Source organism: Peromyscus leucopus, chromosome 3 (genome assembly GCF_004664715.2).
Source record: "Peromyscus leucopus breed LL Stock chromosome 3, UCI_PerLeu_2.1, whole genome shotgun sequence".
NCBI lineage: Eukaryota > Metazoa > Chordata > Mammalia > Rodentia > Cricetidae > Peromyscus > Peromyscus leucopus.
The window spans coordinates 46,461,403-46,478,427 of NC_051065.1; the positions used below are offsets into that span (position 1 = coordinate 46,461,403).

General features: G+C 40.6%; 2 gene segments (V, D, J or C); both read right to left on the minus strand.

The window, feature by feature from the left end:
• Positions 1-1,164: 1,164 nt before the first annotated feature.
• LOC114687303 lies at positions 1,165-11,541 on the minus strand. The segment is given in 3 exon segments: positions 1,165-1,299; positions 10,921-11,249; positions 11,336-11,541. Coding segments are annotated over 3 exon segments (513 nt in total).
• A 649-nt stretch (positions 11,542-12,190) lies between these two features.
• On the minus strand, positions 12,191-13,324 carry LOC114687304. The segment is given in 2 exon segments: positions 12,191-12,690; positions 12,789-13,324. Coding segments are annotated over 2 exon segments (552 nt in total).
• Positions 13,325-17,025: the final 3,701 nt, after the last annotated feature.

Sequence of the window (17,025 nt, forward strand, 5' to 3'; positions counted from 1 at the left end):
GAGAAGAGCACACTAATTGGTTATTCAATACTAAATAGTCAACACTGAAAACATCCATACAAGCAATATTATACAGACCAACCAGGTTATATACATGTAAGAATAATTAATGAAAAAAGATGCCGTGGATTTCCAAAAGACCAAGGAGTAGTATATGGGAGGTTTGGGGGGCAGGAAAGGGAAGGGAGAAATGCTGTAATCATATTGTGTCAGAAATGAAGGAAATAATTAAAAAAATGAGGAAAAAGAAAGTATGGTGCTGAAAACAGCAACTGTTCCTGATTAAGTGCCTTTAGCCCTACACACCACTTGCTTCCTTGAAAGTGGACCTGGGAAGTGTGAATATCTCCAGGTGTGAAAACATTCTAATCACCACCTATTCATTGTCCTCACACTCCAGGTTTCAGAATTACAGAAAAAAAACTGTTGTCTCAGCATTAGAGAAACTTCCCTGAATTATGTTCTCCTAAGACTTTTCCCTGCTATGTTCTGGACACCAAACATGTTGAGTGTTTTCAAGTTCACTGATTGTAAGGAACAAAAGTGGACATTGGGAAAACTAAAGATAAATATTTTTTTTCTCTAAAAATATAGTCTGTATGTGTTTGTTATATTATGTGTGAATTTTGTAAATGGACAACCAGCACTAAGGTGAAAAAAACTTTTAAAATCACACTGCATGATATACAGACTATTGAAATCCATAATGCATAGGCTTCTGTCTTCTTAGCTTGGAGGGCATTCAGGGAAGGAATTTTAGGGAATGTAATTTGAGAAGACAGGTATGTGTCAAACCCTGTAATCTAGCCAGTCTTGGACCCTATTCTCTCTGTTTTAGTGGGGAGGGGGTTTCGAGGACAGATCTCACTCTGTAGCACAGGCTAGGTTGGAACTCAATACATATCCTCAGGTGACCTCAAACTCAAAGAAGCCCACTGCCTCAGCCTCTCAAATCTTGGAGTTACAAGCATGCATCACCATACCTAGCTTTTTTTTTCTCTAACAAATTCTGTTTTCTAAGAACTTAAACTACTGGCATGTGCTATCCAGCAACAAGAAGCCAGTTTTATGGGCATTTTTAAGAATTCTAGCTGCTATATAAAGAGAGAAAAGTGTCTTTTCTGGGTTGGCAGTTGACTTTTCTTGACTCACATGTTAACTGATTTAGAAGCCACACTGTCCAGTCACATCTAGCCTATGGTGACCACTTAGGCTGTTGTGACTGATGTCCTGATCCTGTGATTCCAAGGTGCAGTTATCAGAGCCAAAGCTCCGCAGCACTAAGGACAGAGTTTTCTCCTTCAACACAAGACATAACTTTCAACTGGAGGATTTGGAAGGCACTTTGGTGAAGCATAGAGGCTAGGTGATCCTTGGCAGGAAGTTGTAAATGAGGCTCAATCATCCTTCCAATAGAGTAAAGAAGCACACTGCTGCGCCTAAATTTGGAGCTTAAATGCAAAACTTATGTCTTACTGGAACTTAAAAATAATTGAAGAAATGGACAAAGAAATCAAAACTCTCAGCAATATTACAAAAGCCAAGCTACAACATAACTGGATCTGTAACAGGGTACAGAATGACAAAAGATGAACAAAGGCACCTAAGAAGTTTTGAGAAAATGCGGATGAAGGCAATAGGAGACAGAAGAAATTTCAATGACCACTCTAAGAACAGCTCATACTTGGGATGATCTTAGATGGATAAGTAAAAGATTTATCAGTTAAAAAATACAGAAAGTTATTGGATCCACTCATTCAGCAATTATTCACCAAGTTAATACTATGTGCTAGGTTCATGCTCAACTTGAGGGACAATAGTTAGCAAGCAAACATTGTATCCTCAGCAAATTTAAACTGCCTGGAACAAACAATGTATATACATTGTTTCACATAAATAGTATTTAAGTGGAAGTAATCCTAACAATGGGAAATTAAAGGCTGTTAGGAAAGCTTAGGAAGGACTGAGTTTAGCGGGAGAATGAAGTGAGAGGTGTTAAAAGTGAACAGAAGTTGACAGGGTGTGTATTGACCAGTGTGTTGGGAAGGCTCAGAATGGGCTAAGCTCCTTTGCTGTGCCCCAGAATTTAGGTATGACCTAATCTCAGTGTGGTGTAGCTAAAGGATTTTTAAGTATGGAGTTACATGATCTATGTCTATTTCACATCTAGTTCACTGCTGTGGAGGATGCACTGAAAGAGAGAGGCCATATCAGAAATAAGAATTTTAATAGCACTGTTTCAGTAGCTCAGCAGGGAGAATGTGATCCTGAACAAGGTAAGACACAGGTATTGACAAAGAAATTATACAATGATAAACCAAGAGTCTGTGAGATGAGCAGAATCTTCAGGGTTGATATTTGACTGCACATTATGTATAAAATGAATTGCAAAGGGAGGGGAGGCTTCCATGTTTCAAGTCTGAATATCTTCCTTGCTCTCTCCCTCTCTTCCTTATTTACTCTTTCCCTTCATCACTTTCTCCTTCCTTCCCTCCCTTCCCCTCTCTCCCTTGCTCTTTTGTTCTCTCCCTCCTTTACTCATTCTTTTTCCCTTGCTTCCCCCTTCCTCTCTTTCTTCTTGCTACAAATTATTATTTTTAATAGTACAATTTAAGATAACTTTAACTTACTGAATTATTTCTACAATGCTAGACTTCTACTTAAATTTCCCATTGGGTAGGTACTATATTTTAAAAATGTTCAAAAGATTTGATGGGAAGAGTTAAAAGTTTAAATAGTAGGATGGTTCCATTTTATTGCTTTGCTGGATACTTAAGACTTGGTCTTCTAGACACAAGTTTTGAAATAAAGCATAGTCTTTACCTATTTTGATCCCTCCTTCTCACCTCTGAATAGTGGCAGTGATGGCTACAAGAGTGCCAGAGTCTAGACTCATAACAAGACCATCTGCCCCCTACTAGATGTTCTGTGTCCTTGACTGCTGGATATCTCCTGTGTTAGGCAAATGTGATAATCACTACACTATGGAAACCTGCTCTCCTGTGTGTTTACGAGGGTTGTCAGGAGACAGACAATGCAGTCAGCAGCTCACTATTACAGTCTATAAGTACAAGCCCACTCAGCTCCTCTGGGCTGTATCCAGTGTCACCTGAAGGCTTCTTCCTTGGCTGCAGGTTAACTGACTTCCAGTGTTGGAGAAGGCCCGGGCAGGCAAAGAGATTTTAGTTTTTGAGAGAGAATGACCACCAAGTTTTTCAAAAACTTCTGTTGTCTAAATTTGGCTTCATAGCCAAAGGAAACTAATTTTGCTGGTATGGTGTTGTACAAATTTTCTCAGGCACTGCTGACAGAGCAGAGGTTTTTTCTTTATCCGTATTTGCCTCAGGGATAATCTCTTTCCTCTGCTGCTTGGACTTAGCATTTTTTCTGTCCCCAGGCCAAAAGCTTCCATAGAAATCTTTTTCTCCCTGTTTTTACTCGAAATTTTCTGATTGTGTTCATAGCCCCATAATAAGAAAATTAAGGACATAGTTCCTCTGTCTTGATGCTTATCTTAAGTTTTCTTCCCAATATTCCTACTCTACCTTACTCTAATTTTTTTAACACTATATTACTACTCTCTACTTCCCTTAATTTTCATGGAGAGAATTTTAAGAGAGCAAGAGAAACCTTGATAGAGAAGGTTCTATGCTGCAGCATTCTAAGGACACATTTTCAGTTCCCTTTTTTCTTTTTCTCCCAAGGATGAAACCCCCTGTCTCATTTTTCTTTTTTCACTACAATACTGGCCGAAATGCTTTCAGCACAACCCAACTACCACTATCACAAAGGATCTGGTTTTTTTTTTGTTGTTGTTGTTTTTGGTTTTTTGTTTGTTTATTTTGTTGCTGTTATTGTTGCTTGTCTTTGTCTTTGTCCCTGTTTGGGCTCCAGTGGTTGGGGAAATCCCACCCACACTTTTCCCCAGGGTACTCTTGAGCAGAAAGAGAAGGAAAAATTAGATAGAAAGATAACTGCAGAGAGATAGACAGAAACACAGGATAGCCTCATAGGTCTTGGATCCTAATCCATTGGGCCAAAACTGTCTCTGCAAAAGGGGTTTTAAACAAATGCCAAGGGGTGGAGCAAAAGACCTCCCCACAGCACAGCCAAGTGCAGACCATCCCAGACACCTGGTGACCATACATGTGGTCAAGCCATCCCTTAATGCACCCCTGCTATGCAAAAGCAAGCTCAGATCGAACTAGGAAAACTCTGTGGGCTCCAACACTACCCTACTATTTTCTTCAAATATTCTTAACACAATCAGGGTAACAGCCCAAGAAATGATGCTGAAATGACCCCTAATTGAAAAAAAATTTTGTTTCACAGGAGGCAATGTTAGTTTTAAGTTCTATTAATTTTTAAGAGATAAAAAACAGATGATTATGTCATTATTTTTCATTAATTGCCTGGAAGATAAGAAGAAACAAATATTGCTGTATAGTTTCCTTCCTGGTAGTTCTAGCTGAACTAGAAAGGCAAGATCTGAACAGAGAGAACCCAGAGGTAAGTCTGCAATCCATAGCAAGGTCCAGGCTTCAGTAAGAAAAGTTCATGGAGGATGTGTATGAAAATGAAACAATTGTAGCTTGGCTGTCACCTAACAATAGAAGTATATAGGAGCAGTGGGGATGGGGCTGAAGGCGGGAGAAGAACCAGAACAAACAGGAAATGGTCTAGGCAACAGCCAGGTGCTTATTCTGGTCCCTGATCCTGAATTTGGTTTCTTTGGGCTCCTTATATTTGCCCACACTGGAGAGTGTATTTTATTTGAAAAAACATAGTATATGATCTTCCTGTTCTGTATATGAAATCATCTACTTTGGACCAAAACTTCCTTTGTCGCTTCTCCTTTGGGTGACTTCCATCAGAATAAACTCCTTGAGCAGTCAGGGGACACTGCTGAGTGCTCTGGCAGAGCAGGATGGTGACAGAATGTCCCACAGCCAGGCTGTCAGGTGCTTATTACTGCACAGGAGCCCCAGGAGATTCCGTTTTCCCAGATGTTCCCCTCCCTGGGCTCAGGCTGTTTCTCAGATTTCCTAAGGAACAAGGCACAGGGCAGCCTTTCTGTTCTGCTCAGAGAGGGGTGGATTACAGTGGCTCTGACCCAGAAGAGAAAAATCAGTGTTCTCACAGACAAAAAAAAATCCCAACAGTTAACATACATACTGTTTATTGTTATTGACAGTTTCCCAAGTAAAAATTCAGACCAAACCCAAGGAGACATGACATTACAGGCCATTTGCCCTCCTGCTTTACAAAGTATCAATTGTATTGTTTGCCTTTTTAACTACTGAATTCTTATCTGTCCTCTTAAAATAATGACATGTGTTATTTGTACTATTATATGGATCACTAAGCATTTAATCCAGTTTCTTGTAAAGAATAATTAAAAATACTTGTAATATATTAATTATTAATATCATTAAATGTAATAATATAAATTATAGACCCTTTTTAGTTTTAAAAGTGGTAACATTTTACCTTATTTTCAAAATTGGGAAGAAGTTGGAGATATTTTATATGACTACTAGTGAGAAAAATCCAAAAGATCATGATTTCAATGCCCTAAATTAAAGTCCTCAGTATATAATTTTAATTTTCTTGCTAGACCTGTGTGTACTTGTTTTTTGATGTTCATAATTCTCAGCAGATTTGGAAGTAGCTTTTGACACAGAAAAATATGTAGATTTCAACTTAGAAAATTGAGTTGGTAATCTTAGTATATTTCGTTGTTTTCATTCAAAGATGAGCTACAAAATTAACCTTTACAGAAAAGGAAATTTTTTCCATTTCAAAGTTTTGGTTAGACTCCTCCTTGGTGCAGTATGGTGGGATGTGTTTGGCAGTATGGTAAGATGGCCTAGAACTTCCCTCTGCTACCTAGCATCTGCCATAGAAAATGTAGTTTTATGACTTTCCTGGATTTCCAAGAAGCAAGGGAATTTCCAAATGCTGTAAAGGTGAGTTGAGCCTTGTGTAAAAACACATTGTCTCAGACCTGTGTTCTGGGTACCAGTCAATGCCATTAGCTTTTCTATCTCTAGGTATCTTGATAGCATCAAAATGTTGGCCCTAGTTCCAGGGGTATTTGTAGATAGAGACAGGAGTTTTAAATAGAGTCCACACAGAGTGTGTTCCTGCTATCTTTTGGTGTAGTTGCTGCTATTTTGATGGAAATTTTTTAATCCCAGAAGAAATGCTTATTGTGTGAATGGATGAATTTTCATTCTTCAAGGATGGAAAGGACCACTCTGGGCTCCAGTAGATGAACAGCAACAAGACCTCTCTGGTATAATTCCTTACTAGTATGGCATGAGGGACATAGAAATGAGACTCCTGGTCTCTTGGCCTCACCCGTAGATTTCTGTTATATCTCAAGTGTCCTGAGGAGGCCCTGGTCTACAGCATTCATTGTTGGGTATAGGAGCTCACATCACGAAAGGCTGGATAGACTAGACTTGACTGAGCTAAGGCATAAAATCTCCCCTCCAAGAGCTTTGTTTATTCCTTTCAGGCAGGTTCTCCACCTGCACCTGCCTGTGGGTTCCCAGCCTTCTCACCACAAACCCTACTTTCTAATCCCTTGCAAGATCACATACAAGAAGTCAGCCAGGCCATCTGCTGGAACTTCAGTTCAGAGAAAGTCCCTTCACATGACAATCCCAGCTCACAGCCTCTGCAGACCACACTTTTCCATGCTATAAATAAATCAAAGTTTCTCCTAACCCTTTCTTAACCAATGAATTCTCTCAAATCTTCCTTAGAAGGCTTAATCTCAGAGTCACAGCTCCTCCTTGTGGACAGTGAATTAAAAAGCATTCTAAACTTGATCCCTATTTGCTTTCTGTTCATATTTGTGTTACAGTAGACATATTTGAAGGCAAGGTTGAGGTGTAGCAACTGAATAAAGAACAATGTAACCTGAAGTGGGGGAGGGTATTCTGAAGAGACACTGTATATCTCATTTTGGCTATCAGACTATTGAAACAATGGACTTCAAGACATCAGACTACTCCTGGGAATCTTGTTGGAACATTAGAAATTTAAATTTTCTCCCAGAAAAAAATGTGCCACTTGTCAGTCTACTTGTCAGAAGGATGAAGTTGAAACACTGTTGGACAGAACCACACTGTGACCAGTAGAAATTGCTTAGATATGCACATCTCTGGCCCTCTGTTTAAAACTGAAATGAAACTTTTTATCGGTGGAAGCCTGAAGATGGACTTTGGGGATTCACTGGGTCTTTCTGACCTTCTTTCCATTGTGAGCACAGTGTATAAATCTTCCTTTCCTGCTTTTCATTATTCAAACAAAATACAAAAGGGAAACAAAGCAAACAAATAAGACAAAAAATGTTTTAGAATTTAGCATTTCTGCTGTGTACTACTATAGGTGAGTGGCAGAGTTCTTAGAGGCAGGGATACACACAGGAGGGGGATTGTCATTGGTCCAAGGCTTTCCCAATCCAAACTGATTTCTCAATAGGCAATATCTGAGAAAGTGGTCCTCAGGGAATAAGCAAGAAGGCGGGAACAGGGTGAAGCAGGGGCTGACTAAGGCCACTATGGAGAAGTGGATTCCTAGGGTGCTGCTAGAAGAGGGCAGCCATTGTCTTCAGGCACCCTTGACTTCAGAAGCATCTTACACAGAAAAAGAGAAGAGCTTTTGTCCACAGAGGCCACAAGCCTGACCCTACCTCCATCTTTCACTCAGCCTGAGTCACACAAAGCACATGGTTTCAGGCTCATTCACAGGGGTAAGCTATGAGAACTAGAGCATGATTAAGTTCTAAAACTTAGGAGTGGTAAGCCCTGAAGCAGAGACTAAAATGTAACTATTTGATAGTTGTTCTCTTGCTGGATATAATTTGAAGAAAAGTACTGTTTCACAGATTCTGCAAATGATGTTTGAGTTCTCAACTAGACATTGAGTGGTCCACATTTTTTTTGTGTGTGTGTGTGTGTAGTGTACTTTCATGTAAGGAGGTCTTGATGCCCTTAATTATTGATCAGGTTCAAATTTAATGCAACACATAGGAAACTGTCATTCAAATATTCTGAACTAGATGCCAGTTCGGATCCCATTGCTAAATAATGAGAATAAAGACTTACCAGAAACATGTATCAGTATTTCATAAGACCCTAAAGAGTACTCATACCCTATGTGGAAAACAAGAGATGATATCATTCAGGTCACTAAAGTCAAATATCTTTAGATGAATTTATACGCTGGGGTTTCTAGCCGTGATGCTAGAACAAGTTGCAGAAGGTTGAACTCCTTACTTTCTTAAGGGTGTTTCCACCCCAAATGTGAGCATGCTCAGAATGTACCCTGGCTTTCAGTGTTGGATCGGATTATTAGAAAAATCAACTAGAAAAGATTATTAAATAGAAATGATTTGTGTTTGGAGACATTTGTGGGTGCAAAGACAGTAAGGACACAAAAGGCCAAAAGTTCACAGCAAATACAACTGACAGGCATTTGCTTTAAGACCATTTGCCAAATTAGCACAATCTGCTAAGTGCCTGACGGAAATAAGGCTGAGAGAGTGGGGTGCTTCCTAAAGCAACCAGTAGCTCTTGGATGTGTAGAATAACATGATGTTCAGTGATACTGACCACAAATTCCCTGGGAAAGCCCCATGCCTTGAGTATGCTGACAGGAGCAGGGGACTGCTGAAGATGAGCACAAAAGAACCCTTGAGGGGAATGAAAATATTTTGGTGTCAGACCACCAGTACAGCTCCATGGATTTTGTTAAAATGCATGGAATTTTACATTTGAATAAATATTATGTTATATGAATTTCATGTCAATAAGACTGCTAAGTGCTCAAAGCATTCTTTAAAACTTAAAACACTGACCCTTTAAAACTAAGAGTTAACAATGATCCCATGGACTCTTCAAAGCCCAGCTTCAGCTTAACTCAATCATCAACTTAATGAAAATGACCTGCCTCTCTTAGAATTTCTTCAAAATCTCTGTCCTTTCAAAAGGTAGATGAAATCATTCAGGGCTTCAAGTGTCTCTAATTTTTCATATACTTCAGCTTTCACATGACTTACTTGGTCCGTGAGGAAAGAAGATGATATCATCACAAACCAAGACATGACAACAGACAGAGAAGTGTCTCCAATAAGATTAGATATTGCAGTTATTAGGCACTGGTTTTTAAATAGATAATGTTTTTAACAAAATAAATGTAATGGAGAATTTTAGCAGACAACTTGAAACTGTAATTATGGTCTAAATGGAAATTCTGAGCTAAGTTATACTGATTGCCTAATATATACATTCAATATATTTGTTTACAAAGAGAATGAACAAAGCTTAAAAGAACAGTTAAGATGCAGAGATAAGGTAAAACTGCCCAGACCAAATCAGAGGCACAGAAAACGAGAAAAGTACAAATGAAAGCATGTCAATTGGGCATTTGTGTAGGCAGGTGATTGATTGCCAATCTAAGATTTCTAGAGAATCAGACTAATAGAAATCCTCTGATCCACTGTTGCACACTTTTGGACTATGCCTGCATAAGTGCCATCCAGGCCACTACCATAACTCAACACCCACACCTAAACACTATTCCTATAGAGTGGGCCAATGTCTGCTGGTCTGCACGGAATTGCTCATCACAGCTGTGACTGGCATCAAATGACACAGTTTACACTTTTATCTGGGCCAAATAATCATGGCTTCGAGGTGATGGTCAGCCACAACAGCTAAAATCACAGGAGGTTCATAGCTGTAAACTTCAGAGCTGATGCAACCAGTGGTACCCAAGGCATAGCTGATGTTCCTTGTTTTCCACCTCTACCAGCAATTCTAGGTTTCCTTTAGCCTTGTTCTGTTTGTTCTTCTGTGGGTTGTTCCTTGTTCAGTGGGATGGTGCCAACCTTTACTTCTTATGGCAGTGGTTCTCTGTTCTGTGTTTGTTTAATACAGTTCCTCATGTTGTAGTGACCCCCAGCCATAAAATTATCTTTGTTTCTACTTCATAATTTTGCTATTGTTATCAATCATAATGTAAATATCTGAAATGCAGATGGTCTTACGCAATCCCTGTGAAAGGGTCATGCAACCCCGCAAAGAGATCCAGACCCACAAGTTGAGAACTGCTGCCTCATGTCTTTGATCCCTTAAGTAGATCTACTTGCTCACATTGTGACTGATTCACTCACCAAATTGTTGCTGTCACCACAGCACAAATGAGAGGAACTTGAGTGAATTCATTGAATTCCAGGTCAACTTTACCTAGTTCCCATGTGGAGTAGCAAATTTGTGACCACATGATCATCTGTTTTATAGACTCTATTTATTTAACATCTATTTATATAAACTCCATTTCTTATCCTAACCTTCCTGCTTCCAAGTTAAAGGAACCAAAAAGACCAAGACATTTCCAGTTCAGAATCAATGGGATACTTATTGCATCTGTGTTTGCAGTGTCAATTTCTTCCTCCTCATCTCATAAATGAGAATTTCTTATCTGACAGATCTGATTAATCCAGTGGCAGGAACTTCAAATGTGGCCCTTGAGGCACTAGGAGTGACAATGAGGGGAGCAGTGAGTGTACTTCTAACTTATGGGCCGAAATCTAAACAACTCTTAATAAAGCAAACAAAAACTCCAATGCAGATCAAATGAAGAAAAAACAAAGAAGATATGAGTCACTCAGTTACTTGCTAAGAGATTATTCACTCAAGTTTATTTCCCAGCCACACTCTATGGTGTCTGCAGACAGTCTGTATATCCCATGGCCACTGATCATCCATGGATGAGATAGCCTATTTGATCATTTGATTTCAGATATGTATCTGTTTAAAAACAACTGCAATTAAAAAATAAATAAAAAGCCTTCCTTCTCCTGGGGAAGCCAGGAGAGAGGCAGGTACATGAGTATTTGTGTACAGGAAGGAGGTGTTTTTGCAAGACTGTGTATAAGCTGCTGGCACAAAAGTACATGGCTGAGTCCTCCAACATTGTGGGCTGGATCTTCAGAGTGAAATATGAATCCTCTTTCCTTTCAACTGAAAACCGATCCTCCTTGAATAGATCAGACTTGTCCAAGGTTTTACTACCGGAGAAAGAAACCAGAAACTCCATCTGCTGTCCCAAGATCAGTTTATACCAATAAAAGGATATGTGATTAGAGACAGGGTCACAGCTGAGGGTCACCATCTGCCCCACATGTACCACTTCATGACTTGGGGTCTGCGTGACTTTGGGTCCCGTGAGTCCTGTGAAAACAGAAAGAAGATTAACAGAATGTTTTAAAATTGTCTCAATATGAAATGAAAAGTGTCTAGAATTCTTAAGAATCCACCTGTTTCCAGGAAACTAAAAAATATCCAACATAGGAGCCAGATATCCATAGTGGGGTCACAGCAGGAACGTAGCTTCTCTTAGTTTGAGTTACTGGGTATCAGAAACAGAGGCAGGACATACTACACTCCTATGGTCCCAGAGGCAAGGTCTGACAGTTACTGGTGAGTGGTAATACAGTGCCCTCTACAGGTGAAAGGAGCAAATATTAGTACTAATGCGTACACCAGACACCCAAGGTTCAGGATTCTGTTGTGCCTATGAGATCTGATGGTGTGCACAGAACAGAGGGCCATTACCCGGAATAGTCAGAGGGATTCTGGCATTCAGCATAGGAAGTTTCCAGAAATAAGTCTTTCTCAGAAATGCCAGAAGGTTTTCGTCTTTGATACTGTGGTGAGCAACAATCCAGAGGCATCAGAGTCTACAGTTAACAATACAGAGTACAAAGACTCAGCATGAAGATGAAAAAGATGTAAAAAAAAGAGTCAAGCATGAAAGTGTTAAAAGCTCCAATGAGAAGGGAAAGCAGGAGTTGAGAACCTGACCATAAACAAGGAGAGTAAATCCAACATTGGTACAGATCAAATGAGTGATTTTCCTGGGATATGTGAACTTGAAGAGCCCTGTGGGAGGAGGTAGAATGTCATGGAAAAGGTGTGAGCATACTTGGAGCCAGAATGAGGACTGAGGTACAGGTTCTTCTTGAAAAGAAAAGTCTCATGAGGGCACATATTGGCAGAGGATTGGTGAGAACAGTTAAGAGGTTCATAAAAAGATTTCTCAGGACTAAAACCCTTGAAACAACATTCAATTGAGCTTGCCAGTCCCATATTCAACTCTAGATCCATCTTACTCAAGTCAAGGACTGTTGCTGTGCAGACATAAAATTTGGCACTATGATATCTAATTGGCAGGTCGTGTTGTGGTTTGAGGTTTCTACTTGAGTCCTGTGCACTACTGACTGAATCTCGAGCTCAGGTGGACCTGTTAGAGCAACCATTTCCTGGATAGACTGAGGAGGTTTGTGTACAGGGGGGCAAGAGCTCTGAAGGGCTGTGTCTTGGCTGCTAGCACAGAAATATGTGGCTGAGTCATCAGGCTCCAGGGCTGAGATCTGAAGGTCTAGGTCGGTTTTCCTTGGATTGTGAGGTTGGAATCGGGTTGAGATAGTCTGGTTTTCAATGAGTTTTTGGAGGTTATAAGAAAACATGAGCTGTAGGGACTTCTTAGCACTTTGTCTATACCAGTACATAGCATTGTGAGATAGATGCTGTTCACATTTCAGGGTCCTTTCATTCCCCTTGACTGCCACCAGATGTTTTGGTGTCTGGATAATTCTAGGATCCACTGGACCTGTGGGAATAACAAACCAAATTTAATTCTCAAAAAAAAATTATAACAGGATGTTCCACGAAAAATACAGAAGTATATTGATCAAGGCTAACACTTACCTGCCACCAAGAGACACAGGGCCAGGAAGTTGAAGAGCCTGAAACCCATCATAATGTTGCACAGGATGGGATCTATGTCTCCTTTTTTTGGACCTGGCTGTCTAGGTGCCTTTTACTTACCATGTGAAAGGGTTTGCTCGGGTGCTCCCTGTTCCTGTAAGTGGCTTCAGCTCATACTTCCTCTCTGCCCTTTGTGCTTGTCAAGGCTGATCATGCATACATAGTCTCCCAGACACAGACCATACCCAGCAGCCTCCCAAGGCACCTCTGACAACTGCTTGTACCAGCAAATGGCACACTCTTTCTCCTTTTTGCTTTGTAATACCTCTTCCTCCCCAACGCAGATTTAATCCTTTGGATAGACGCCCTTCCTTCTGCCTCTCATAGACTCAGCTCAGGCACACTCAGCCTTTCTTTCCTTCATCCCAAGAAAGGCAGCCTCATTGCTCATGAGAGCCTTTTCTGAAGCCAGCTGTCCATCATTTCAAGATGCAGTAATTTAATAACAAGGTAAGAAGCACATCAGCACTAAGGGGGAAGGAGAGGAATATGCTTCCCTCCAACACCCACTGGGAAGACCTCACCTTCCAGGGGCCTAAGCCTGCACACCTACAGGAGACATGCAGAGGGCCGTCAGGAACAATACCCTACAGGTTCAGGAAGTCCTACTGCCTTTGAGCTGGACTCACACCATCTCTCAACCAGAGCAAGAGACAAAGCCAGATGCTTTACTTCCTGCCCAACTCCCTTCCCAACCTTCCTTCTCATCCACCTCCATCAATAACCTCAAGAGTTTCAGTGAAAACGGAGTCCTTCACAACTCACACCCTGGCAAGAAACCATCACTTGTTTCCTTAAGCGGCTGGCCACTTGTAGTCTAACCAGGCTTCTGTGAGTATATGGGCACACAATTTAGACTTGGTTCTTTTATTATTTTCTTTCTTTTGAAAATGTCACAAGGATTGGGTTGCAGACCTGGGAGGACTGGGAAGTGAGCGTAATCAGGATGTATTATGTGAAAAATCCCAAATAATCAAATATTTGGGAAAATTTTTTCAGTATTGTCGTAGCTCCACCTGGAGGACATACAAGCACATTACACTCCTCCCAGTCTTCTCCCTGTCCCAATCATAGGGTTCCTGAGTTTGAGTTGAAAGAAGGATTAATTATCTAGAGGTGTTGAACTAAGGGAATCCATGGTAACTCCAAGGAACAATGTGCTGACTGAAAACATGCATCAATTGGTTAAAAACTCCATATTAGTCAAAAAGTACTGAATGCATCCCTACTTAGCAGGCTCTGCTCACACACTAGGAATAGAGAAGTAAAATAGACTATTATGAAATAGGCTATTTTAGCTTGTTAAAAAACCACCAATGAATAATGTTCTTCTTGAATGCTGAGATGAGGATTTCAGTGCACACTTTGGGAAAAATTGGCTCTAAATGCTTTAGGCACCTAAATAATCCATATTCCTATTTCCACTGAAAGCTGGTTGCAGGTAACGGAAATATCAACATAGTTATTTGTAACATCCTGCCAAACATTCAGACTGTTGGGGTAACCTTCTGCCAAGATGCCCACTCATCGTCTGTACCAGGAACCCCAGTGTCCCCCAACTCTATCATGATGATTTACAGGGTACGGATGGTTAGTTGTTTGAATAAATGATAATGTTAAATAATAAAAGATGACAAGCAAAGGGCAAGTCTAAATATTTCAAAGAGTATGGGATTTTGGCACGGGCTTATTTATGTTGGTGGTTTTGCATAAATTGAAAGTGCCACCTCAAGATACAAGATCAAAATGTAACTGACTGAATATATTTATCCGGCATGAGTTAGTTGAACATTTGTACTTTAAAGGTGGTCATGGAACAGTACCTCTTCAATGTGTGCCAACTGTTGTTGAAAGGAGCTATGGGAGTGGAAGGGGGATGTTTTCTTTCTTTAGTCACCCATCCGGTCATGATCCCCTCATTCTTTGGAGACTCCATCGCTTTACGACACAGAATGTCTCTCACATTTCCCATCCTCCCTTAGTTTTATATCTATTATTTATCTGAAGAGAACTGTTTTCTCTTAGTGGGTAGATGATATTTAAGAAACAGGGAGTATGCTCTATGTATGTGTGCTTGGGATATGACACTGTTCCCAGGGCACAAGAATAACTAAAGTAGGAAGCATACACAGTATACAGACAGCTGTACACATGCACGTGTATTTCTAATTCTGTCTATCCATATTGAGAAGCTGGGAGTTTACTGATGTTTCTAGTTCACTCCAGTGCTGGCACTCTCCCTTCCCATGTCTGCAACTTTCTTAGGCAGTGCTGAGGATCCTGTTATCTGTTATCCTTAGGAGGTATCCATGTCCCATCCCCAATCTGCATGCAGCCAGTGGACTATTTCAGCTCTCTCGCTCTCTCACCTGCTAACATCCTCCTCACCCTATCTATGTTCTGACTCCTCGAGCCTGAAGAGCAGCAATATGTAGAAGGTCTCCTTGTCTCAGTCCAGGTTTTATACCCTACACAAGGCCTGTGCTGTCTTGTATGACCTCAACCTGCTGGGGCTTCAACAGCCTACATGAGGCTGCTTTGTGTGGCCCATTTGTATTCTAACACCACACGCAAGCGGGGATATCCTCTTCACCTTATGCTGTCTCCATCTCCTTGCCCAGAACCCTTTTTTGCAGACACAAAGGAATTCAGTCTTTAGTCTTCTGATCATAGTGATCTTTTAATTGGCAGTGCATCCAGTAAGATTTTCCTTGGGCTGCCAGCTCACAAGTAATGACATGGAAACACTTATTGTAAATTATGAAAGCTTGGCCTTTAGCTTAGGCTTGTGTCATCCAGCACTTATCACTTAAATTAACCCATTTATATTGATCTACATTTTGCTAAGTGGTGTTACCTCTCTTCCACCTAGCACTATCTGTTCTTTCCCCATGTCAGGCTTGTGACTCTTGTGCCCCTAGATTCATCCTGAGTTCGTCTCTTTGACAGGAAGTCCCTCCTCTTCTCTCCTGCCTAGCTATTGGCCATTCTGCTCTTTATTAAACTGGTCAGAAGGTCCCTTGGCAAAGACACGTCTTCACAGTATACATAAATATCCCACAAGTGTGCTTATTGTGTAATTCGGGGCACCAATGATGTGATAGAAAGGGAGTCTGTGCCTGACCCCATGTGCTCCAGGCAGCTCTTCCAAGGGTGAGGCTGGTGGTGACAGCCACTGATCATGTACTTGCATCACTCAGGCTCTCTGAGCCCTTTGTATTTCCCTGTTCTTTTTCATTTACCCAGTTCTTTAGGAAGCATTGGTGATGCCTTGACACTGCAAACCCCAGAAACTTGCCCTCCATCAACCATTGTGTGCTTTGTAAAAATAACTTATGTACATTTGGCCTTCATCAGGTCACAGTTTGTACCTTAACTACTTCCTTTGTGTCCTTCCAGGCACAGCCTCATCCTTTCTTTCCAGTATTTGGAAATCGCCTTAAATAACCATAGAAGTGGCAAAGTGGATGGGGGAAAGTGCCTGGTCTTCAACCCTGTACACAGAACTACAGGCAACTAAGGAATGGTGAAAGCTGCAGAAATGGTCTTCCCCAGAGAAGAGCACACTAATTGGTTATCCAAGACTTGATGGTCAGCCCTGAAAACATCCATACAAACAACATTATACAGACCAAATAGGTTATATACATGTATGAATAATTAATGAAAAAAGAGGCCATGGATTTCCAAGAGAACAAGGAGGAATATATGGGAGGGTTTGGGGGCAGGAAAGGGAAGGGAAAAATGATATAATCATATTATCTCAAAAATAAAGGAAATAATAAAAAAGAAAGCAAGGAAAAAGAAAAGTATGGTGCTGAAAACAGCAACTGTTCCTGATTCAGTGCCTTTAGCCCTACACACCACTTGCTTCCTTGAAAGTGGATCTGGGAAGTATGAATATCTCCAGGTGTGAAAACATTACAATTACCACCCATTCATTGTCCTCACACTCCAGGCCTCAGAATTACAGGGGGAAAAAAAATCTGTTGTCTCAGCATCAGAGGAACTGCCCTGAATTATGTTCTCCTAAGACTTCTCCCTGCTATGTTCTGGACACCAAACATATTGAGTGTTTTCAAGGTCAATGATTGTAAGGAACACTAAGTGGACGTTGGGCAAACTAAAAATAAATAAATAGAATCTTTAAAAATATAGTCTGTATGTTTTGTTATAC